Below are 26,586 nucleotides of genomic sequence, written 5' to 3'. Positions count from 1 at the left end.
CATTAACTTGTTGAAGGATAAACATACTGCTATCCCTACTTTGTTGGGACTACGGTTATACATGTAAAAAGAAAACATTTGTCTATGATAGTACAATTTTGATACATATGATTGGTCTTTAATATCTCTCTGCAGATCACCGCTAAAACTCTGATGCAGCACCACAAGGCCTACATTATTCTGCAGGTCATCGAGTGACAAATAATCTTTTTTGGGTTTTGTCTGTTCAACCTAGGCCAAGTGCTGGGTGTGTACCTAAACTGTGATTTTTTTTAAATCATAATTTATTATAACCTAGCCTGTCTACAACATGAAAAAGTTAGAGAGCAGTCAAAATCGCCACAGTTACGTCACGTGCAGGGATCACCCCTTCAAACTGGGAATGTGTTCCATGTTTTCAGGACTACTACTAGTGAAGGCCTCTCCTACATGAGACATTACATAACACATTCGCAAAAAACGCCCCTTAATGTCCTATAATAACGCCTAATACATTACATGTAAGACTCCACCATTTATAAAGCCTTTGTAGAAGGGATTTGTTTTCAGCAGAGTTGAGTTGAGCTTCCATCAGTACTAGAGTGAAATGCTGGAAATATTTCATACAACTTTATTTTTGCATGTTTGTTGACCACACAGGCATTGGATTTCCTGATCAGCAGCAGTCCCAATATCATAGCTATAGTCCCAGGTTAGTTCTGTTCCAGCTTTTACGACACTAGATAAAGATAAAATAGCAAGAACAAGTTACATTCCAAGCATATGCATATAAACAGTCAGTATTAATTCTAGGGTTGCCCTGAGGCAATCATTTTGGATTTTGGGCAAATACCAAACCAAATCTGAACCCTAATTTGTATATTAACATTTGAGAAAAATAAAACTTATTGTGAAAAAATTAGTTGCATTCAGTTATCACAAACACATCACTTTAACCCTCGATATTCGACCATCAAAGTAAAATCCTTTGACTTCGAATATCGAAGTCGAAGGATTTAACGCATTTAGTTCGATCGAATGATCGAAGGAAAAATCGTTCGATCGAACGTTTAAATCCTTCGAATCGAAGGATTTTAATCCATCGATTGAACGATTTTCCTTCGATCAGAAATTGCTAGGAAAGCTTATGGGGAAGGTCCCCATAGGCTAACATTGGTGCTCGGTAGGTTTTAGGTGGCGAAGTAGGTAGTCGAAGAGACAGTACTTCGACTATCGAATGGTCGAATAGTCTAACTATTTTTAGTTCAAATCGTTCGATTCGAAGTCAAAGTAGCCAATTCGATGGCCGAAGTAGCCCAAAAAAACCTTCGAACTTCGAAGTTTTTTTCATTCTAATCCTTCACTCGAGCTAAGTAAATGTGCCCATAAGGGTCTGGAAACACTACAGCAAGAACATGGTTTAAAGGAACAGTTCAGTGTAAAAGTAAAAACTGGGTAAATAGATAAGCTGTGCAAAATAAAAAAATGTTTCTAATATAGTTAGTTAGGCAAAAATTTAATATATAAAGGCTGGAGTGACTGGATGTCTAACATAATAGCCAGAACACTACTTCTTGCTTTTCAGCTCTATAAAGCTGAGTTAGTCATGGACTTTAAGGGGGGCCACATGGGACATAACTATTCAGTCAGTTTGCAATTGATCCTCAGCATTTAGCTCAGATTCAAAAGCAACAGTTATGACCCATGGGGCCCCCTCTCAAGTCTCTGATTGGTTACTGCCTGGTAACCAATCAGTGGAAACCAAGAGAGCTGCAAAGCAGGAAGTAGTGTTCTGGCTATTATGTTACACATCCAGTCACTCCAGCCTTTATACGTTACATTTATGGCTAACTAACTATATAAGAAACATTTTTTATTTTGCACAGCCTATCTATTTACCCAGTTTTTATTTTTACACTGAACAATTCCTTAAAAAGCACATTTGGAAATGGCACAATGGTTATACTAAAAGAGCAAGTGAAAGAAACCACATTTCATACATTGAAATGAAGCGTGCTTAGTCCAATAAAGGAAATCAAGAAAAACTCTCTCTCTCTCTCCACACAGAGAGAACAGAGCTGCATGATGGACTTGGGTGGGCAGGAGTTTCAAACAGCTGTGAAATCTCCTGCCTGCCCATTGTGGCTCTGTTCTATCATTAAGCACTGGAGCAGCATGCCACCCTTGAAACTTTGCCCTTTATGGCTGGGCCATTATGGCCTTCCCAAACAGGGCCTGATTAGAACTAGTTTTCGTTTTAGCAACCTGGGAAATATTATGCAGATGATATCATATGTTAAGTTCCAGCAATAAAGAAAAGTGACAATGTGTGTTTATTACCTGTTAGTAAAAAATGCAACCCACGGAAAACATTTCTGGTGTGTATCCACAAATACTTGCTGCACAAATAGATTGGGACAGCAGCTGTGCTGTATTGAGTCAGGAAAAAGGAAAAATGTGTTAGTTTTGAACAATTAAAATCAGTGTTGTACTGGTGTGCCAGGGGCCCACCAGAAAACTGTAGATAACAAGCCAACTATCCATACTATTTTCCCTTCCTTATTCAGTCAATTTCTTTATTCTTTTAATAGCTTTTCCTTACGTACTATCATCTATCCTTCCCTCTAATTGTTCACTTTGTTCTCATACAGAAACGGGGAATTTCCCTGGTGTAAACATCTTCCATTTCTTCTCTTTGATCGCACATAAAAATGGGGAATGGACATGGTATTGGCATCTTCCTATTTCTCTCTTTGGTATAGTCATATAATGAAAATAGTAATGTTGAGATCAGTGGGGCCTAATGATACCTGGCACACTGGTAGTTTTCCTGGTATGCTTGTGGACAGTCTGACTGTGACTGATGCTTGAACATTATCCTGAAGAATTTGTTGATATTGGGTTGAATTCATCCGACCCTCGACTTTAACAAGGACCCCAAGTCCCTGAACTATCCACACAGCCCCACAACATGATGGAACCTCCACCAAATTTGACAGTAGGTAGCAGGTGTTTTTCTTGGAATGCGGTGTTCTTCTCCTGCTATTCAAAGAGCTTTTTGTTATGACCAAATAACTACATTTTTGTCTCATCAGTCCAAAGCACTTTGTTCCAAAATGACTGTGGCTTGTCTAAATGAGCTTTTACATACAACAGGTGACTGTTTCTGGCTTGAGTGCAGAAAGGGCTTCTTTCTCATCACCCTGCCATACAGATATTCTTTGTGCAAGTTGCATTGAATTGTAGAAATATGTAAAGATACATCCTCCACAAATGGCGCTCCTGTATTTTTCTTAGCCTGCCAGACCTGGGTTTTACAGCAACTGTGCCTGTGGCCTTACATTTCCTGATTACATTTAAACTACATTTAAACTGACAGTTTAAACCTCTGAGACAGCTTTTAGGGTAGCCTTTCCCTAAACCATGATACTGAACAATCTTTGTTTTCAGATCTTTTGAGAGTTGCTTTGAGGATCCCATGATGTCACTCTTCAGAGGAGAGTCAAATAGAAGCACAACTTGCAATTGGCCAACTTAAATACCTTCTCTCATGATTGGACACACCTGCCTGTAAAGTTCAAGGCTCAACAAGCTAATCCAACCAATTTGGTGTTGCCAGTTATCCATATTGAGCAGTTACATACATTCAAATTTGCAAAATTACAAACCCAAATTTTTGCACGGCCAGTTTTTCACATTTGATTTAAATTCATACAACTGAATACTGCTTCACTAAAAATCTTTGTTCAGAAAACACCCCAGTACTCAGATGTTCCTGGGAAATGAAAGACATACCACTGTTTTTTTTCGATTTGTTATGCTCTGAAGCTGCTAAAAATTTTAAGCCAAAAATACTTCCAGCTAAAACCTGCAGATGGTCCCTTTAACCTTTGGAACATCACAAAGTGACAACTTGATAAAGTTGAGTTTTCGGAGTGTCAATTTGAAAAAGTTGCACAATTCGAATCAATCGATTTTGTCACAGTGTTATTTTTCACTTACATACATTTACTTACTTACTTACTTACTTACATTTAGAAACCGTCCAACATTCCCTTCTTTCGATGCATCTAAGAAATGCAAGTTTTCTTCTGTCTGTACCGGAGAGGTAGATAGATACACGGTCGTTTTGTTTAGCTTTGACTTAAACTTGGATATGGGTTTTTCTAAAGGATGTCCCCCAGAAATAACTGAACTACTGCTCTCCTCTGACACATACCCTGAAGCAGTCTCATCAGAATTTTCATTTCTTTGTATTTTGGTTCCTGCAAGATATACAATCATTTTGGTTATCAGTTCAGTCTTAACGGAAATATTTTCTAATATCAATATTTATATATAATTAATTTATTTCAATAAAAATAATTCTCAATTTAGTCGGTGTGTATTATGAATATTTATAACCTATGATGGTTTCCATGCTGGATATCTTAAACAAGGACAGGCTTCCAGCACATACATTCACAACAGTAACGTAACTAGAGGGGGGCGGGCCCTGGTGCGTGACGTGCGGGCGGGCCCCCCGCCCCCCACCATTCGCAATTTTCAGCCTGCATTTTAGTGGCGCGCGGGCTGCTGGGGGGCCCTGAGGGGGTGCGGGCCCTGGCCCGCTCGCACCCCCTGCTCCCCCGGTAGTTCCGCCACTGATTCACAGTAATGTGTCATTGCATGAACAGCCCAATGTCTCAGGGTGCGTTTGCTGTGCCAGCATAAATAACAGGATGCATACATGGGGCACATTTCAGAGTGAAAATGCATTTTTTCATTCTTTTTATGCAGCAAATTGCTTGAATGCAGACATGCATCCATTGCTATATGAGAACAAGCTGATGAACTAGATGGAAGGATAGATGATAGTATGTAAGGAGTTAAGGAAACTTTATTAATTGTAACTTCGGCTTGAATTGGTCTCTGGTGTGCTGTGTCCATTGGGTGCCAATTTGAGTGTACGGAGCATTGGCAGAGAAGGAGAACGTCTGTCTCTCACTTTGGAAGCTGTTTATGGAGTGGCATTGAGGGAGAGAACTCCATAGTTTTTAAGTCACACATATTCTGTCCCGGGATGAGTTATTTCTTTTGAAGCGGGTTGTGTCTTATGTTGAGAATTCACCGTTTTTTACATAGGCAATACCAATTTATGAACTGATTTACACATATCCTATATAATAAAGTTGAAGTGTCTCTGCGTCCAGTCCCTGTATCCATGGGATTGCGCTACTGCGCATGTGCCCCACGGACCGTCTCTGGCGAATTTAAACTCTGAAATGGGTTTTTATAAATGTTTGACTACATATGTTCTAGCGCCCATTAATTTAACGGGCTTAATGTCTAGTTTATACATATTTTACCTATTTATATAAGGTCCTGATTTGCTACCATCTGATTAACTTTTGATAATTTTTAGATTATTTGCTATTGTAACTCTGTGTATGTTAATATGACATCATATTGTATCTCTATAGGATTTTATGAGCTTGAGTATTTAATAAATTGATCTATGAATTATAATAAATTGTAGTTTCTTTTCTAATTGGTTTTAATTATGCTTATTTAAAGGTTTGGAGTCCCATTTTCATTGTAAGCTTTGTATAAATGAATTGTACATTGTCCACTAGCGTGTATTAGTGTTTAAAATAGTATGTAAGGAGAGGCTATTAAGAGATGAAAGTGAGGGAAGAGAGAAGAAAAATTTGTATAAAAAGCAAACTTTGGGACAATGACCTTTTTCCAAAAAAAATATTTACTACTTTTCATTGTTTACATCAGTCCCAGTCCCAGTGGAGTTTACAATCTAGGGTAAGTATTAGTCTAGGCCCTGACTGGCCCTTGGGATCCCCAGCAGCAACCTGCTGCCCCACTAGTTATGCTTTTGCATCTGCATGTTAGTAAAAGGATGTTATGGATGTTAAAAATATATATCTGTAGAAATAAGTAAAATCAACTGGACTTGCTGTGTTTTTTCCTTGAAGATGTTTCACCATCCAACTGGCTTTCTCAATTTAGAATAACTTGTACATAGGATCTTTCTTCAGTTTATATCTGGAATGTTGCTCCAATCAGCATAATCTGTTTATTATAATCCACAATTATGTCATTAAATTAGGTGTTGATTGTATTAGCAAAATTGGATCTTTGACGTGTTATTAAACCTTCCATGGAGAGGTGCCAAAACAGCATTGTATGTAGCAGATATATGTATGTGTATGTCGCACCCCCCCCCCCATTCTATTCAAACTAGTTTTTTTTTTCTGAATTGAGAAAGCCAGTTGGATGACTAGTGAAACATCTTCAAGGAAAAACACAGCAAGTCCAGTTGATTTGACTTATTTCTACAGATATATTTTTAACACCCATAACATCCTTTTACTAACATGCAGATGCAAAAGCATAACTAGTGGGGCAGCAGGTTGCTGCTGGGGACCCCAAGGGCCAGTCAGGGCCTAGACTAATACTTACCCTAGATTTGACTTGTTTCTACAGATATACCATGACCATGATATACCATGACCTACATGAATTACAATCTTCACGAACAATAATAAATAAAATCACCTGCACTGGATTTCTGCTCAGGCGATTGTGGAGGTGTTGGACCCTCCTCTTCCGAACTGTTCTGAACTGTGCACGCTCCCTGCGAAAGAAAATGGTGACAATACATAGCTGAAGTTTAGCTACACAACAGGGACTAGTTACTATCTCTCCCTAGCCAGAATAAAGTAAAAACCATCAACAGTGACGTTGGACACATCAGTATGATGCCTTTCAAGTAGAGAAATAAGAGATTTTTAGTTGTCTTTAGCTTAATCACAGAAAAAGCAGAGCATTTGAAAGATAGATAAAATGTCAGTAAATTAATAGAAAACTGCATCCCATGAATAGTGTATGTACTAATTAGTGGGCTATAGAGCTTATTGAGATATTTTGTGCATCACCTCTTCAATGAGCTGCCTTCTACGCTTTTGGAGCATGGAGGTCTTTGTTTTGGGTCTTCTAAGTGGCTGCAAAGAGAATTCTCTTCCACCAGATCTAGCCTGTGTTGGACTGTGTTAAAAGTGATACAAATATGAAAGTCATATTGCTTGAAAATACACCCACAACACAATGTTAAAAAAATTAAAATAGTGTTTAATAACAACATAGCATTTATTCAATTTTAGCATAGCATGGGAAATTACAGGGTACAGGGTAGAGTGCAGAAGATTATTTAAAGGGGAACTCCAGCTAAAGACAGTTTTTTTGCAAGATGAAACAAAATGCATCTCTAAGCAACTTCCAATATATATATAGTTCTGACAATAAGCAGAAATCAGTTTTCCTATAGGTCTGTTAATCAGCTGGTGTAGAGAATATAAAAAGCCAGATAGATTCCATTTTCAACAGTAATTTCAATTGGAAAATTAATTGGATGGATCGAGGTAGTGGGATTATAAAATTGATGTTCACAGAGGCATGGGTGTTGAAAAAGCAGTAAGTAGAAACCAAATTTTGCACAATGGCTTATGGCCCTGTAGTAATACCCTTGGTATCCATGACTTCAAGCAAGGATTTACCCCGAATGTTATAGTATAAATTCATTCAAGCAGCCACACAGTTTTAAACTCTATGACTTAATGTTGTATTTGAATATAATATTGTTATATTGCAGTAAGAATTCCTGAGCCTGGTTAGTGTTGAGCATATGGACTGTATGATTAGAATATGGTGAATTACCTGAATGTGTTTGATAGTCTATGGACAGATAATCCATGGCTGCGCATGCTGTAGGGGTTTGTATGCATAATTGTGACTTCAGAGTCTGAATGGGACGTCTTTCTCTTCCGTTTGCTTAATATTAGAGCACAAGTGCTTGTGCTATCTTCATGATCTTCATTACCACATGCCACAGAATCATCTGGTGTGCTTTTCACAGTACAATCTGCTGTCCTGATTAGTATTCTTCCTGTTAAAAATACACTTTATGTACATACTTGTGAATGCAAACATAACGAATCATGTTACAATAGTAACTAACATTTTTAAAGAGATATTTAAATAATTAATTGACATTAAATAATATTAAATTTATATGTGTGAACAAAGCAAAATCAGCAGCTCGGTGAATGGAACAAAATTCATAGGACAGTACTATTTGGCCAAGTGCCCTGCCTAACCCCCATGATCATAAATACCATCACTGTCGTCCAGACTCAGTCTGCTGTTTGCTCTCTATTGCTAACAGTATTTGGTAGGTAAAAATGAATAGAAATTATATAAAAATATTTTTACCTACCTGCATAGATGCAAACAAATGTCCCTTTGTCTACATCATCCAGACAGCGGACACCCCAGCCCTTAGTATTTGTTTTGAAGACCTGCAGTCTCAGTTTAAGGCCGTGCTGCACAACTCGATTCTGGCACAGCATCCGATCACACTTGCAGGACACGTTACATTCATATAATCTGTGCACCAATGGTATCTGTCATTACTAGTGATAATACAGAAGCATATCTGACATAATATGCAGGTTCATTTTTGATAGACAAACAAATGGCATAAATATCATTATCGTAGGTACAAACGACCTGGGTGCTACCTGTGAGAAGCTGTAGTAATAAATATCCAGAGTAAACTGGTGCACACTGGGAAATTTTAAAAGTTAGATTTATTGGTTCAGTTAAAAACAGGCCAACGTTTCGGTCTACATCTAAGTCTTTATAAAGGTCTTAAACTGGCCATAGATGTTGAGATTTTTAAAAGATCAGATCTTGAGACCACGATCTTCTCAGAACGATCGTACGATCAACTAAATGACCAATTTGCCAGGAAAACAAAGGGGAGCTGCCTGCTTGGCCCTGCAAACATAAATAGATTGCACTGGGACCGACAAAGATTTTTTGACCTGGCCGATCAATTTCCTGACAGATGTCGGCCGAAAAATCGTAAGATGTACGATCGTTCGAATCCCACTAACCGCACGATAATTTCGAAGGATTGGTCGGGCTTCCCTAAAATCGGTCGTTCGGCAAGAAGAATCGTCGCGTCTATGGGGAGCTTTAGATGTAGACCGAAACATTGGTCTGTTTTTAACTTGAACTAATATATGAAATTATTTATTAACTTTTAAAACTTCCCAGTGTGCACCTGTTTACACTGGATATATCTATATATTCATTTTCTCCTGGAGTAATATGTGCTCAGACAGATTTAAAAAAGTATTTATACTTTGAAACATAGAAGCTGTAGCACAATAGCATGATAAATAGCATGATAAAGTTGCTAATGTGTATCTGTCATTATGTAAACTAAGTATCTGATCTGTATAAACTTGCAGGTTTTTTGAATGGATTATCTCAGAATGGACACTTCTGTTTCACCTTGTTGGACACATTATTCAATGGCACAACAGTGGCACAGTGTGGTAAGAAATATGTACTGCATTTATGTTTACACAAACGAATGAGCTTTTTTTTTGTAAGGCTTTTACTGCCTATGACATCATTTTTGGTGCCAATTTTAAAAGGTATTTAAGTATGCACACATTCACTTGCAATTTGTCAATTTGTTTTTTAAAAAGGCCCTAATGTGGGCCAAAACTTTGGATATGCATTAAAAATGAACACGGTTGATCAAAGGAGTGCGGGTCCATTTGCTAAAGTGTACGATATATATACGAGAGAGGGAGAGAGAGAGAGAGGGGAAGAGAGAGAGAGAGAGGGGAAGAGAGAGAGAGAGAGAGAGAGAGAGAGAGAGAGAGAGAGAGAGAGAGAGAGAGAGAGAGAGAGGGAGAGAGAGAGAGGGGGGGGGAGAGAGAGAGAGAGAGAGAGAGAGAGAGAGAGAGAGATAGATAAATATCTGGTTAGGTGATGTGTGGGATAGGAGAAAGGTACAAAGTTTGCCAAGGTTATTACATAACACTCTATGAATACTGCATTTGTTAGATGAATGATTAGGCCGTATATTTCTACATATTCAACTCTGAGAATGGCCTCTGGCTCTATTACTACAAGGAAGGACATATAAAGACACTGTTTGGTGAGAATATGGAGTATTTTATTTATGTGCTGCTACCATGACATGTGCTTCATGTCCTGGGACCATTACTATTCTCCCTCTATACTTCCTCCCTTGGCAAATTAATCAACTCGTATGGTTTCCACTACCACCTCTATGCTGACGATACTCAAATATCTATCGATCTCTCATCACCTGATCTCAACCCAGAACTCCTAACTCCCGTCTCCTCCTGCCTGTCCGCTATTTCTACCTGGATGTCGCAACACTACCTTAAATTAAACCTCTCTAAAACGGAAATGATTCTCTTTCATCCAACTAACACCAGTAACATCCCGGAAGTATCCATCATAGTAAACAATTCCACTATCACCCCCTCTCCCCAGGCCCGGTGCCTTGGGGTTATCCTAGATTCTGCTCTGTCATTCACTCCTCATATCCAGTCACTTATTAAATCATGTCACTTCCACCTAAGGAACATATCCAAAATATGATCATTTATCACCCAAGATGCTGCCAAAATTCTTATTCACTCTCTCGTCAGATTACGTCTAGACTACTGTAACTCTCTTTTAATTGGCCTCCCCCTCCAGAGACTGTCACCTCTCCAGTCCATAATGAACACTGCTGCGAGGCTCATACACCTCAGCAACCGCTCTTCCTCTGCCACGCCTTTCTGTCTATCCCTGCACTGGCTTCCGCTACCTTTCAGAATCAAATTCAAATTAATGACCCTGACATTCAAAGCACTCTGCTTCACCCTACATCTCTGAAGTCATCTCTATATACTCACCCAACCGCTTACTACTCTCCTCTACTGACCTGCTACTCAACTCTTCTCTCATTACCTCCTCACATGCTCGCATTCAAGACTTTGCAAGGGCTGCACCCCTCCTCTGGAACTCTCTCCCACGGTCTGTCTGACTTTCTCCCAACCTTTCTGCATTCAAGCAATCTTTTAAAATGCACTTCTTTCGAGAAGCCTACCCTCACTCTGTTTAACTACCAAATGCAACACCACATACAGTACCACATTTCTCACCCACTTAAATTCAATCTTGCCCACTCCCACACCTTGTGTATTACTCCCTTCCCTTTAGAGTGTATGCTCCTTTGCATAGGGCTTTCCTCACCTTTTGTACTGGTATTGATTGTGATGTATGTAACTCCATATGTTCTATGTATATAATTCATGTGATTTAGTTGTATAATCACATTTACTTTACAGTGCTATGCAATATGTTGGCGCTATATAAATACATGTTAATAAAATAATAATAATAAATAATAAATGAAGGTAGGATGGTAGGTGTGTTTGTAGATTTAAGGATGTTCTTGATAAGTAGCTAAACGCTATATCAGCACAGCAACTGAGATGGCCATACAGAAGTGGATATTGCCTGTGGGTTTAGGAGTTTATATATAAGTAGCAATTGTCTGTTTGTTAGAGTAGAGCTACCATTACTACCATCTGTGTGGTGCCCATGAAATCCCTGTGAGTCAGATCATCTCTAGGCACTAAATAAAGGGTAAAAAGCATATTGAACGACACCTTATGGTACTGCTATTATGTATGTTAAGTAATATTATCATATCTTCCGAACACTTATCATAGTGGCTACAAAGATATAAGGAAAAGTATGCAGAGATACTAATTTCCCTGCCTAAGGGTATGGGCCTGAGATATTGAATTAAGTTTATGTTTACAGCCCCTGTATGTATATGTAAGTCTCCCTTTACTGTTAATGTAGCTATATAATGCAACCCTTCACTGGTCTCCATGACCCCCCCACACTAGCAAAAGAGTCACTGGCCTGCTTCAGTCTGATGTAGGACTATTGATTAGCATTTATTGGGTTGTATTTGCTAGTTGCCACCGTGTGATTCACTGCATACAGTTTCTAATGGGAAAACGAATCAACCACTTTTGTCATTTCTGAAAGCTGCTGTACAACAGAACAGCCATGATTCATTTGGCTTCAAACTGAACAGATTTGTTGCTCATATTCAATGAAATAAGTAATTATAACAGAGAAATCTTGCCTTTGGCAAAATCACGAAAAAGTTATATATTTTTTACAAAATGCTCTGACTCACCCAGTAGGGATAGGTTCTTGAAGTCTTTTGTGTTTATAGCCTAGGGGACCGATACCGAGGGACGATTCCATACATTTCGTGAATGCTTGTGCTGTGAGTTGCAGGCATGAACAAGTTAAGCTGATAAAAGAAATTGAAAATATTTTAACACAATGCAGTTGAAAATATAAAATTGGTGAACAGCACATAAAATGGAACATACATGGTTGTAGAGAAGCTTCATGTTTTTTTCTACAAACATCATAAAAGAATGTGCATTGCAAAAAAAGATTATCAAACAACATATTTGTATTTATGAATGCATTTGGGAGCTGCCATACTGACTGCTCTTTTAAATCTAAATGCATCTTTATTTTTGGAGATGAAGACTATTTAATGTCTAGCCTGGCAAAATATCATGTACAGAATTACATGCCCAGTTCAATCTGAGCATGAATGGTCAGTTTAAGAGTCAGTAGCCATCACTTTGAAAGCTCAGCCAGGCCTCTGCGCCTCTCACCCTTTCCATCTTAATGACTTCTGCTTATGAGACTTATTTATCATGCTGTGTAAAACATTGGAGAAAAACATCACAGGTGATGTTGTCCATAGCAACCAATCAGATCTTTGCTGTTACTTTCTAACATGTAGGTGAATATTCTAATGTAGGTGAATATAATCTAATTGCTGATTGGTTGCTATGAACATCACCAGTGATGTATTTTTCCAATATTCTACACAGCATGATAAATAGGTATGTAAAGAATAAAGAGAACTTTTCTTTACTGAAGACCTTTCTAATAAAGATTATAAATGTGACAATCCCATAGCTATGCATTATAAAGAATAATTACATTTTTACATGCATTTCTGCCCTATTTTGGTTGCTTTGCTTTGTCTGTATTCTGTGCTTAAAACCTGGGTTTGTACAAGAAATATCATCCATTCAAGAACACATAGGGGTAGATTCATCAAAGAGTGAAGTTAGAGATCTCCACAGTCCGCAGCAGTGGAGAAATCTGCCCCTAAGGGGTAGGATTATCAAAGAGTGAAGTTAGAGATCTCCACAGAGTGAAATACCGCCTCTCTCATTCATTTCTATGAGATTTTAAAGGCGTATTTATCAAATGGTGAACTTTGACTATCACCCTTTCATAAATACGCCTTTAAAAATCCCATAGAAATTAATGGAGAGAGGCGGTATTTCACCTGTGGAGATCTCTAACTTCACTCTTTGATAAGTCTACCCCTTAGGGGCAGATTTCTGAAAATTCAAACTGGGGAACCCTAATGCATTTCACACTTATTGGAATCTATATGTGTTAACTTTTTTCTGATTGCCAGAGAAATTCTGCCTCTTAGGGTGACGGCACACAGGATGATTTGTTACGGGCGCAAAGTCTCCTTCAGCGTGAGTGACAAAACATTCAAAGATATAATTTAACTGGTAAAACACCTGTATGGCATAAGCACCAGAAAAAGTATGGAAAGGCAATTTCCAGCACTTATGCTGTATAAGAATACTGATATAATGGAACAGCACAGGGTAAACACAGTTAGAACTCCCATTTGCAGTGACACATAGGGAAGGAATACTCACATGTCTAAGCAGCCATCAGTGCAATTGCAGCATTTTACAAAGATGTCTGTGAAATTATTTAAGGAGTATCCTGGTGGCCAAGAGGTCTTTCTGTAGATGAAATTAGATGGTCTTGTGTTATCGATTTCATTGGAGAATGCAACTGGCACTGACTCCACATCGTTGCTTATATCACAGTCCTGAACAATTCCTTGGTTGAAAGATGAATTGCTGTCCAACCGAACATGATTATTGAAAGAAAAGTTGTCCACAGCTAAAAAGTGGCACCCAGTTTCAGTGAGGTAAGAATGCACTTCATCATAGTCTCTCAGGCTTCTGCCACATGGAGCTTTATATAGGATATGTGACAGGTCATCAGGGCTATTTATCTTTAGATGGCACCTCTGAAAGTCGCAGGAGATTGGGAGTTGTAGAGGGTTTCCTTTTGTAAATAGAAATGAATTAATGCCAGAGAGACAAGATGGACCACATGAATGGTTTCCAAAATAGACCCTCTCTGCAGCAGGAGGCGAAACTGTGCTGTTGCACTCAGGCTCAGAACCTGAAACATCTGTCCCACTGGAAATAAAATGCCAGAGTATAAAAATAATACAATGATAGATGCAGAAAGTACATAAAAGGAATGATTTGTTCTGGGGCTACACCAATGACAAAACTCTGTGCTGTGTAAACAAGGTGACATTAAAGTGTTATGTGGGCCACGCAAGGCCGACCTAAGCTTCCAATCGCACGTTTCAGACCAAGTCACAACTTACTGACCAATGTATAGGGCAACAATATTTCCCTACCTCTCTTATAACTGACTGGGAATGTGCTTGATATCTATCAGGCAGGTTTGAATATACTGTCGGGGGAAGGAATGTGTTGGGAAACTAGTACAATTTATACCCAGTGGGTCTGTAAAGACAGAGCATAGACCTGGCTCTGTGGAAGATCAATTTGTATTACGGAATGTTCCGAAACACAGTGCATAGACCCCTTCTAACGCCTATGGTATAGCCCCCTAATCTGGTCCAATGCATGGATGGCAAAATCTGGAAAACATATACTCTGTTGGTTGGTAACCTCAACACACAAGCAAGTTTTTTTAATGTATGGCCAAGCTCAATCAATCTACAAGTCTCTTATGCCAGGGTAGTTCAACAATAAATAGTTTGTGAAACAAATGTATAGTTTTTTCCACAGGAAAAAAATACAAAATAAACATCAAGCCAACTACATGTTGCCTTAATTGTATACATATCATTATTATTAATAACATGTATTTTTAGAGCACCAACATATTTTGCAGCACCATAAAATAAATGTGTTTATATAAAAAACATACAGAATTCATACATAGTAAACAGTAACCAATATAAAAGATGAAGAAGGCCCCATGCAAAAGAGCTTACAGTCTAAAAGGGGAAGGAGTTGCGACACAAGGTGTGGGCAAAAATCACAAATAAGTAAGGTATATATACTTCTGCGTTTCCTTTGAATCTGAGTTTTACTTGACTTTCTTTTTTCATTATACTAATATCACACAGGTCTAGCCAGCTTAAGGTTTATACTGGACTACACGTAACTGGAGAGTGTGTGCCCACAGAAAACCCCAAATTATTTGGATGCAAATTCCATTTGGCTGTGGGGTTACTGATATTTTGAAAATAGTCTTTATTTATGCTAATGATGCCCCTCAGGGATAGGCTTCAGTCTTTCTGCATTACCAGGCCCCCCTGTCCTCTAAACCTGACTTTGCCCAGTTTGTGAAAGTTAAAAATTAAATGGAAGCAAGTCCACATTTTTTATGTGAATATTCAGCAGCTGAATCCTGATTTTAATGCTATTCTAGTTAAAAACCGAAATATATTTTATACCTACCAATCAGTATTTAGGTTAAGACATGTGTCCTCCTTTCTTTCTGGAGAACAATCTGTGTTTTCCTGCACTTCATTTTCCTTGTGAATATCTAAACAAACAAGAACAAGTTAGAAGCCCACATTGCTATTTCTATAATATGTATACTATGTTGAATGTGTAATATTAGACAATGATTGTGATTTGCAGTGTGCATGTTACTTAGGTAAATGTATCCTCTCTTCCCAAGTTGTGTTGCACACCAATGGTTAAATATAGTACCAAAAGTTAAAGGGGAACTAACGTATTTTTTCTTTATGTATGAGTTGGGGGTCGCCCCTTTTTGCCTAGATGAAGTATTACATGCAGAATTTCTGGCAAAGTTAGTTATTTTGTTTGTGTTGGTTTATCTCTAATACACCTGCTAAGAAAAAAAGCCCTGCCTAAAAGTTAAATTTGATCTAACTGTAAAACCTCTCTGCCTCCTTCCTTCTTTTCATATCTGCTTCATCTTTATGCTAACCCACCTGGAGCATGATATGACCAGAGTTGAAACCAATTCTTACTTGAAACTTTCTACTCATCAATCCCATTCTTTTCCCAATTTCTGCATGTCTTTGCCTCCCAACTGCTGCTTCCACAATATCGGAGACCTTTCTGCCGCCCCGCCCCTACATACTACTTACAGTACTTGCACTCCTTCCTTGATATCTGTACACTTTTCTAGACCTTTCCTTATGTCTTCTCTTTCCAGACAGTCATAACCTATCCTAATGCTCTTCTCATCTTCCCACTATTCCGCCCATTGCCCATTCAATGAACAAGCAAGTACTGTTAGTATTCATGAATTCTTCACATTGAAGTGGTTTATATTTCTAAATCATAATATTTCTTAAAGGAGTTGTTCACTTTAAATTATCTTTTCATATGAGTTATATTCAAAGCCTATTTGCAATTGGTTTTCATTTTCTATTATTTGTGTTTTTTGAGTTTAGCTTTTTATTCAGCAGCTCTCCAGTTTGCAGTTTCAGCAATTTAGTTGCTAGGGTAAAAATCACCCTAGCAATCATACATTTAATTCATAAGGAGACTGGAACATGAATAGGAGAGGCCTGAATAGAAAGATGAGTAATAAAAGTAGCAATAACAATACATTTGTAGCCTTACAGAGCATTTGTTTTTTTTTTTTTAACAAAGCTTTATTGAAATAAAGTACAGAAACACGGTCAATAAGCAGGTTCACAGGAGTACAATCAACAAGCATTTGAGACCATTACAGTATACAATGACTTAAGATCATTTTCTCTTTATTGTTGTTTTATCGATTTTATTGTAGTCCGCGGTTATACCTTCAATAAACCAATGTATGGTGTCGTATCTCTGTACCAATAAAACTACCAGAACAACCTAACTCAACTCGTGCTTTACTGCGTTATGCGCTAGTCAAGATCTACCTATAGCGGCTAAGGTGCCAAGGGGAACAGGTGTACCATCTATTTAACCCTATGGGGGAATGCTAGGGTGGGTGTTTAGGCCCGCAAGCAGGATTCTCATGAATGTCCATCCACGGGGACCAAATTTTTGTAAATTTCGCCGGGCAGCCCCTTCTAGTATAAAGAAGTTTGTATAACGGTACTGCAGAGATGATCAGGGATTCCCAGAACCGAATAGTTGGGGCTAAGTCAGCTTTCCATTTCAAGGTAATAGATTTGCGGGCATAAGCGAACATTATGGAGATCAATGCTTTAGAGCATTTGTTTTTAGATGGAGTCAGTGACCCCCATATGAAAGCTGGAAAGAGTCAGAAGAAGAAGGCAAATAATTCAAAAACTATAAACAAGAACAGATGAAGGCTAATTGAAAAGTTACTTAGAATCAGCCAGTCTATAACATACGAAAAGTTAACTTAAAGGTGAACTACTGTACCCCTTTAATATTATTTCTTAATAATGTTTCTTAATGTTTCTTCATCTTAATTAGCTAATTTTATAATAGTTCATATAGAGGGTATAATGCAGATTTGTGGTGAAAAAAACCATCATGTTAACCATTCTTTGTGAGCGGTTTAACAACTTTTTATACCATATTTAATGGCAAGGAAGGTACAACTAAACAGATGTAGATTAAAGAACAATTTTCTTTACAGCAGCAAAAGTAATGTGCACATCCAAAAAAATGTACACACACATATAAATCTGTCTGTTATCAAATGCTTTTCTTCTGCCATGTAATAATCAGTTATTTTATGGAAAGCAGATAAGATTTGAAACCATTTTAAGTATGAGACCCTAGCCACCCTTTTGAACACATCATTGGATTAAAATCACATAAGTGATTAAAATAGGTTTGATTGTTATGTTACAGCATGACTAAATGCAGCCAATTCGCAAAGATCTGTATAATAGTAACATGATGAATACAGCTCTCAGAGTCACTTGAAAGGCAACTATACGATCATGTTTATTTTCCCTGTAGATTTGGCTGTTGGAAATTTGAACCCTACATGTAGGGAGCATGTGCAGTCAGGTTGTGGAATGGATAATAAATAATATCATTTGGGGCATGGCTGGCTGAACAGGGTTGACAACGGCTTGTCTCATTCCCTGTAAAAAGAGATACCATCAATTTATGTCAGTCCAAGTACTAAACACTATCAGAGAAAAATCACTTATCGGAGAAAAATCTATATTGCGGTTTCTAGTTGTTAAAGTACTGATTCTCTAGCCTTGAAATATACATACCGATGTGTATGGTATCAGTGTCCTCTTTTAAGTCCTCTTCCAAGTCCTCTTCTAAATTTCCTGCTTCATTAACCAAAATCACAGCTCTTACATATTCTGTGAAGTAAATAAAAAATGTATAGCACGCCCATAGTAACTTAAACATAGAAACAAAGTAGATTAAAAGTAATAACTAAGCATGGCTTATTCTCCTTTATTAGGTGATAAGCAAACTTTTTGTTGCTCTTTATGTATTGATCTCTATTTATTATCATATAAGTATAATTAACATATTTAGCATTATGTAGAGAGTGATATTCTGTGGTTCTTGAGTTTTTTAGCTTTTTATTCAGCAGCATTCCAGTTTGCAAATTACCCTAAAATGTATGTGAGACTATACTATGAATAGGAGGGGGCCTGAATACAAATATGAGTAATAAAAAGTAGCTATAACTATAAATGTGTAGTCTTATATAGCATTTGTTTTTTAGATGAGTTCAGTTTTTCATCTTTGATATCTGGAAGGAGTCAGAAGAAGAAGGAAAATAATTCAAAAACTATAAAAAAATAAATGAAGGCCAATTGAAAAGTTGCTTAGAATTAGCCATTCTAACTTCATTTTATATACTTTAAAAGGTGAACCACTCTTTTAATTATAGTACCATTCTCCCTTTATCTTTAATTACTGCTATGACCTGTTAAGCAAACCATGCATCTTAAGCAAATAGTTTGACTGCATAAGCTCAAATTAGTTCACGCAAATAATTCAACCAACCTAAGTTTGTTGCTGACCCATCTTTAATTTTCTGCCAAAGAATCTTGAGCTTGTTCAATACTTTCTCAAATATCCAGTCTACTTTCCCATCCGCTTGACGATCTTTCCAATATTTCTTTGCATCTTCTGCAAAACAAAGCCAAGAGTAAGACTTCCAAACTGTTAGGTATAGTCAACTGTAGTTTGTTCATAAAAACACAAAATGATTTCCTTGGTTAAATTACAAACATGGCACTTTGAGAGCAGCAGTCTTTTCAGTCAATGTGAACAAAATAGTTTAAATTATTGCAAACCATTTAATAATTTACAGAGTTGCAGGCTTAACAGTAATTCTTGCAAGAAATAAGGGTGCTTCTATGTGACCCATACGCTGACCACAATAAAGAATCTCAATAACACACTACTGCCCTCTAAAATCAGCACGATCCTCACACCCAAAACATGCCTTTTGGCATTGTGGATGATATTGTGTTTGATTCAGCAACACGTATTCTTTTTAGAACCCTGTTCTATGCTAGAAAGACTTCAATGGATGGCACACTCCCTCCCAACACTTACCAGTTGGCTCAATGTTCTTAGGGTTCACCTCCCACTGATACAACTTACTTATACAACAAGAGGGTGCCCGCACAAATATGACAAGGTTTGGGGGAAATTGGTTGAAGCTAAAGACTGACACTACTTGTTCACCCCCTTAAGACTATGAACCATCCACCGGAAAGCAAAGTCCTCCTCCCCCACTACCAGATTGCTAAACACTATTATGAATAAGCTGCTTCCTGATTAATACAGGTGTATTGGAGGTACCTCAGATGCAAGAATGCAATGTATTTGTAGAACCTCTGTTGCACTGTTTAATGTTGTTGTATGTTATAAATGCATAAATAAAAAAATTTTAAAAAAGAAAATATGATCATCCACAATGTAAAAAAAAAGTCTTTGTGACTTTACACAATCTGGATAAGACCAGAGAGAAGTGTTTTTGACATCTAGAAATATCAGATCAATATATTTTTGCATACACAAGATCTGGGACTCACTGGCACCTTCATCTCACTTTACAAATCGAGAACAAAATGTTGCATTTAAGTAGTATAGGTTTATAGGTCTACTATAGAAAATAGAAGCTTACCGAGCGATACATCTTTGGACAAAACAGATAGTGTATTTAATTCTTGTGTTCGGGAACGTAGGGTTGACTGCCGAGCATTGGCACTCTGCTCCATTTATTTCACTCTCCTGTATAGAAATTAGCGGATAGCTTCTTTTATAAAGCAAATTCTGAAAAATTGTTTCTTAACAATATTTGACCTCCTTTGAAAAGGAGGATTTGTTACAAATGTATTTCTGAACACTGCAGGATTAAACACATAATGAATTGTTTGCAATTATCTGTTCCTCAGACTCAGCAGTAGCACAACTTAAACTTTGTTGAAATAAATATTTGTTTGGGGGCTTAGGCCTATGGCACACCAAAAATGCTTAGCGAGTGCTTTTGATTGCAGCGTGGACAGAGGCATTTGAGATCCTTCATTTTACATATGATGTCAGAGGTTGGCAGAATGTGGATCTCCCACCAAGTTTTTATGCAGCTGCTGACTTTATAGATTAGGCAGTGCTTCTTATTTGGCAATTGTTGCAAAAAAAATGGTCTCTTGGCTTGTTGCTGTTTACTTTTGTATGTTTGCATGCGTAATATAAAAATACAATATAGGTGTGGATTTAAGCAGCTTACATTGAAAATACAGAAGTGAATCAGCCAGCTCACTGCAGTTCTAAGCCTGAAACACATAATGTAACCACAACACTGCAATAAACGTTCATAATTACTTGGTGCCGCAGCAAAATGGATTATTCAGTTCTTCATCATTTAGTGTATTTGTTGTTGCAAAACAGGTGGATGGCTTTAAAGCTGTATCTTTACCGTTTTATTGATAACTGTGACTCCAGATTTCTACATGGAACTCTACAAGGAATATAAACCACTGCTGACTATTGTTTAAAAAACTCCTAGGGGAACCAAGGTAAGCAGTATATGTATAGGCTATTACTGCATTACCCCAACCCCAGTCCAGATTGCAGGAGGAATGCATGGCAAGAAAACAACTTTTTGGCACGGAAGAGGTGAACTGGCCTGATACAGGGGTAAGGAGCTTGTATGTAATGGGGTACTATCATCAATTTTTAACCCCATTATATAGTTATCCACAAAATAAAGACTTTTCTTTTCTCATGTCAGTGCTGAAAACATTCTAGCACGCATCATACAGTATATCAGTCCAACCCCAATATGTAATAAAAGGCACCACATTACCCAGGTGCTGCCTGTAACCAATAACAAAGATGTTTGCTTTCAAATAGGTGACCAGCAAATGCTGATTTACTGCTACAGGTGATTAGACCACTAGTAAACTTTGCCCCTTTTATTACATTTTCCCACAACAGTCTCAAGCGATCTATGAACTGCTTGGATTCACAGGGGGTAGGCATTTTAGGGAAGTGCTCTTAGCTGCTATCCCTTACTTTCTGCAGTGAAAAAGTAAGCTTAGGTAGCTTTGCTGAACCAATACGGCTATGGTAAGCCTTTTGAATACATTTTTTTTGACAAACTAATAACTAAAGAAAAAACCCAATGTAATGCAGAAAATACCCACATTTAAGTGCATGTGGCATGTGATATTTATATGAATCTGGTTTTATAGGGACTATCTGGAAACTCAACATTATGCATGAAGGCCAACGACTGATAAAAATGTATTGCGAAGACCGCATATAAAACCACACTTTATATACATCTATATAGAACCACTCCCTGCTTTACTGATCTAGTATAAACTTACTGGTATAAGCATTATGCATCCTAGTACAAATTCTTTGAACTGACCCAGAGGTGAAAGCTCTAAAAATCTTTAAATAAATTAATAAGTGTTAGTGGTGGTAAGAGGGGGAAGCCAGGGCCAAAACAATTGGTGGATACAAGAGGCACATACCTAGGGTTCAAAAGAGGTGTGCAATCTCATCCCCCACCCAACCCCATGGCTTACTTTAAGCTCCTAGCCACTTGAGAACAGCCAGCAGGTAAGCGAGGGGAGTTGCTGTGGCAAGTGGCGAGTAAGGGGTGGTGAGTAGGCAGAGATGGGTGCAAAAGGCAGGGCCGGACTAGGGATAAAAAGCAGCCCACATGTAAACATGCAATGGTCTTGCACACATCCACTCATATATTGGGGTAAAACTACAAAAAATGTTTTACATTAAGAGCTGCCTTTCTGCAACCTTTCTGTGCCTTTATGTGGTCACATAAACCCTAGGACTTCTAATATCCCTATATTACGGTAAAGCAACAATAACACTATAGTGTAATTTTTTAATTAATGGAATGAAATGCAATGTCTCAAATGCCCCCGCCTCACAAAACACAAAAATAAACTGAACAAAGCCCACCTGTGTCCACTTACAGGTGCAGACCCACGTTTATCAGAGCCACCTCAAAAATGGGGATAACTATGCCATAATTTTATGGTACCTCTCTGTAAAGACAGGGCATTTAGGGGGCTGTTCCTGCTGAATTGTGCTTAGTACAGGGGAATACCTATGCTGCCATAGTTTTATGGGATCTCTCTGTACAGACTATGAGCAAACTTAGGAGACTGTTCCTGCTGAATTGTGCTTAGTACAGAGGAATACACATGCTGCCATAGTTTTATGGGATCTCTCTGTACATTTTGCTGGACTGAGCTTCACAACTCTGGAATAATTGTAGTCCGAAGTAACAATATATAAACGAAACAATCTTTCACAAATGTGCACACAATTGAAGTATTAAGGTACAGTATGGGTCTAAAAGATTATCAATAGATTGAAGTTGGGAAACTCGAGTACCTGACACTATTTCATTGCCAGAGTTATGGATCTCTATACTGAAATGCCAGGGAGACGCTACACTTTATCTACAGGAAGAGCACTGTGTGTGGGTTGTGTAGGGATGTAGCACAATCAGGGCAGGTAGAAAGCTCACGAGTAGTGAATCTCTGCTCCTGTGCATTCCAGCAGCCCCGTGTTCCTCAACAGCATAGGTTGCGCCCCGCCCCCACTGTACAATGTGACCAAATGAAAGAGACACTGTCCCCAACTCATCTGACACCCACCTAGCATAGTGCACGGCCCATACTGCTTTCCCATTCGATAGAGGAAATATACTCATACATACTCCATGATGACCATGTTGGGACACATACACAGCAAGGGTGCACTAGAGGCGTGGGAGGGGCGGAGCCACAGTGGGATAAAACATGGAGGAGCGGTCCTAGAGTCCGCCGGATGCAGTGAAAGGTTGTTAGGTTTATCGGAGCGGCCCACTTAAACAAAATATAGGGGCAAATTTACTAACCTCCGAAAATTCACCAGCAATGGCTTCACTCACATCACAACACTTTGCCAGGCATAGATTCGCCAGGACAATGTTAATTCACTAAAATCCGAACCTGCGTCCAGGGCGCTGAACGCTGGCGAAGTTGTGTTAGCATTACTGCGCCAAGCGAAGTTGCGCTAACGTTGTCTAATTTGCATACGGCGGGAAGTTAAAGTTGAATGGACGTATATGTTGCAGCAAATATATGACACTACACAAGCCCAACCTTAATAAAATAAAATAGAGTTGTTATATTGCCCTACACATGAGCCCACTGTATAGTTTATGTGCCATATGTTAGGAAATGTAGGGGGGAAGCCAGTTACCCCAAAAAAAATTGACGCTATTTTTCAGCCTATCACCCTGAAGGAAAAGACGCTAGCGTTTTTTGGGACTATTTTTTGAGGAACTCCTATCTTATCTATTGCACTTTGCCTGGTCTGAGCTCGCGAAAGTAAGTGGTGCAAGAGGTAACGTTCAGTAAAATCTGCATCTTAGTGAATTTACGTCATTACGTCCATTCGCCAAAATGCAAATTTGCCAGGCGTTAGGGAGTGAAGTACAGAAATGACGTCACGCTGGCGAATTTTCACCCGCGTTAGTCACTTCGCCTTTTAGTACATTTGCCCCATAGAGTGGCCCCTCTGGCATTCAGTGTCGGACTGGGCCGGCGGGAAACCGGGAAAAAACCCGGTGGGCCCCGGCCCACTTGGGCCCCCGCCGGCCCAGTCCCGGTCCTAAATTGGCCCCCGAACGGCAGTAAAAAAATTTCGGCGCTGTTGCGCATGCACGCGTTGGGGCTGCCGTTCGCGCATGCGCATTGGGGCTGACGTTCGCGCATGCGCACTAGTTTTTGCGCATGCGCACGGGGCCCCCGAGGTTCACAACCCGGTGGGCCCCGACTGCGCCAGTCCGACCCTGCTGGCATTTGCCGAACAGATTCCCAGTCCAGGCCTGGCAAGAGGTACTTGCCTTGGGTGCCAGTACCTCTTAAACTGGTTCTGGGGGAAAAGGGAACCATTTTTTCTTTTAACCAAATATATTATTAATCTCAAAACAAATATTCATATAAATAATAACTAGGTCCTCTAACCCAAGTAGCAAAACAATAAAATCTATCTCTGGTTGGATACACAGTTCAAACTTCTATCCCCAGAATTTCCTTCCCTGGTTCCTTAACCCCATTGGCACTGACTAGCACAAAACCATTGTGTGACAACAGAGCTCACAAAACAAATAAGAGAAGCCACAAAACAAAGAGAGAAACAAAACCGGTCTATATATTGTCAGTCATCAAAGAGAAAACAAACCAGCAAGAGAAACGAGAAGAGAGCTGGGCATACAGAACAAACCAGTGCAACATGGGTTACTAAACATATTATGATCAATAATCATTCCAACAAAAAGAATCAGCTGGTTTTGCAGTTGAACAGATAAGAGAATGGGCTGTCAGGTAGGAAATTGCTGATCACAGCAGCTGAAGGGCCACAGACTGAAGAGCCCAAAGCTGAGAGAACACCAATCACATGTCTGATAATAATATTTAAGGGGACCTGTCACCCAGACATAAAAAGCTGTATAATAAAAGTATAGTAAAAGATCCGGGAACTTTAACTTGCAGTCTTCTGCCGAGCTGGGCCTACCAACATCACGTGATGGCATGGAGAGAAGGAGGCTTGAGGGAGTTGCGGTTTAGGAAAAGCTGGGAGTTGCGGTTTAGGAAAAGCTGGGAGTTGCGGTTTAGGAAAAGCTGGGAGTTGCGGTTTAGGAAAAGCTGGGAGTTGCGGTTTAGGAAAAGCTGGGAGTTGCGGTTTAGGAAAAGCTGGGAGTTGCGGTTTAGGAAAAGCTGGGAGTTGCGGTTTAGGAAAAGCTGGGAGTTGCGGTTTAGGAAAAGCTGGGAGTTGCGGTTTAGGAAAAGCTGGGAGTTGCGGTTTAGGAAAAGCTGGGAGTTGCGGTTTAGGAAAAGCTGGGAGTTGCGGTTTTGGAAAAGCTGGGAGTTGCGGTTTAGGAAAAGCTGGGAGTTGCAGTTTAGGAAAAGCTGGGAGTTGCAGTTTAGGAAAAGCTGGGAGTTGCAGTTTAGGAAAAGCTGGGAGTTGCAGTTTAGGAAAAGCTGGGAGTTGCAGTTTAGGAAAAGCTGGGAGTTGCAGTTTAGGAAAAGCTGGGAGTTGCAGTTTAGGAAAAGCTGGGAGTTGCAGTTTAGGAAAAGCTGGGAGTTGCAGTTTAGGAAAAGCTGGGAGTACTGGGAGTTGAAGTTTAGGAAAAAGCGGGGACCTGTCACCCAGACATAAAAAGCCGTATAATAAAAGTAATTTTCAAATGAAACATGAAATCCAAATTCTTTTTTGCTATAAAGAGATTGTTCGTCATTCACAACGGTTCCAGCACCAGAAGAGCTTACAATCTGTTTGGTCAGGAGCCAATTAAGTTGGAGTGTAGGAAGACAAAGCAGAGTGCTGATATGAAAGCCATGCAATGGGGAGGACATACAGACTCCATTCACATAATGCCCAGGCCGGGACTCACTGACCCTAACCCCCCAGCACTGCATGACAGTAATACTAGCCCCTGCGTCCCCCAAACTGAAAGGAACATTCCAATGTTTGAAAGTTCATTGTAAGCGGTTAGCTCCAAAGTTGCAGATCAGCAACAGGGATAATAATTAATGCAAAGGCTCTGCCACTTCCTAACAGAGTCACAAGCAATTACTGCGGACAATAGAAACCAGCCAAGAGAACTCGTGCCTAGAAGGACCCTGCGCACATTGGTACAGTCCTGGGCTCACAATCGGGAGCAGCCCAGAAACAGACAATAAGAAGTCACATGTTTCCAGCGCTACGTTTATCAGCGAGTAGAAACATTCACTCCTTAGCTGTGCAAACTTAGTTATTTCTCTACATACTCATCTATTAGCCATCCCGCGACCCGGAACAAAATGTCAAACAGTTGTCCTGACCTCGCGTCATCATTTCCGGGTTCTGGCTGTGTTCATTATGCGTGAGGCATAGTTAGTGCACAGATAGGTTTGCAGTTCAAAAATCACACAAAATTGCATTAAAACGTTGGTTGAGAGATTTTTAGCATTGGGGGCTCTGTGTGATTCAGGTCCCACATTCCCCCTACCTATGTTGGAATCCGTACAGTTTGCTACAGTGTTTGTGCTTCCCACACCCCTCCCTCAGCTCCGCCTGCTCTGTCACT

General features: G+C 39.1%; 1 protein-coding gene across 1 annotated transcript; it reads right to left on the bottom strand.

Moving 5' to 3' along the window:
• On the bottom strand, nt 1-26,550 carry setdb2.S (SET domain bifurcated 2 S homeolog; the record flags this gene model as incomplete). The annotated part of the gene is given in 17 exon segments (NM_001089296.1): nt 1-611; nt 614-626; nt 628-718; nt 2,320-2,408; nt 4,012-4,244; nt 6,532-6,610; nt 6,912-7,020; nt 7,690-7,918; nt 8,249-8,418; nt 12,068-12,187; nt 13,647-14,204; nt 15,510-15,597; nt 18,227-18,322; nt 18,981-19,106; nt 20,113-20,219; nt 23,368-23,614; nt 26,509-26,550. Coding segments are annotated over 15 exon segments (2,097 nt in total). The 5' UTR covers nt 20,207-20,219; nt 23,368-23,614; nt 26,509-26,550.
• Between the last annotated feature and the right edge of the window lie 36 nt (nt 26,551-26,586).

The sequence above is a fragment of the Xenopus laevis genome, chromosome 2S (genome assembly GCF_017654675.1).
Source record: "Xenopus laevis strain J_2021 chromosome 2S, Xenopus_laevis_v10.1, whole genome shotgun sequence".
Taxonomy (NCBI): Eukaryota; Metazoa; Chordata; class Amphibia; order Anura; family Pipidae; genus Xenopus; species Xenopus laevis.
The sequence above is the reverse complement of the archived record's forward strand: the minus strand, read 5'-3'. Positions and strand labels throughout refer to the sequence as shown.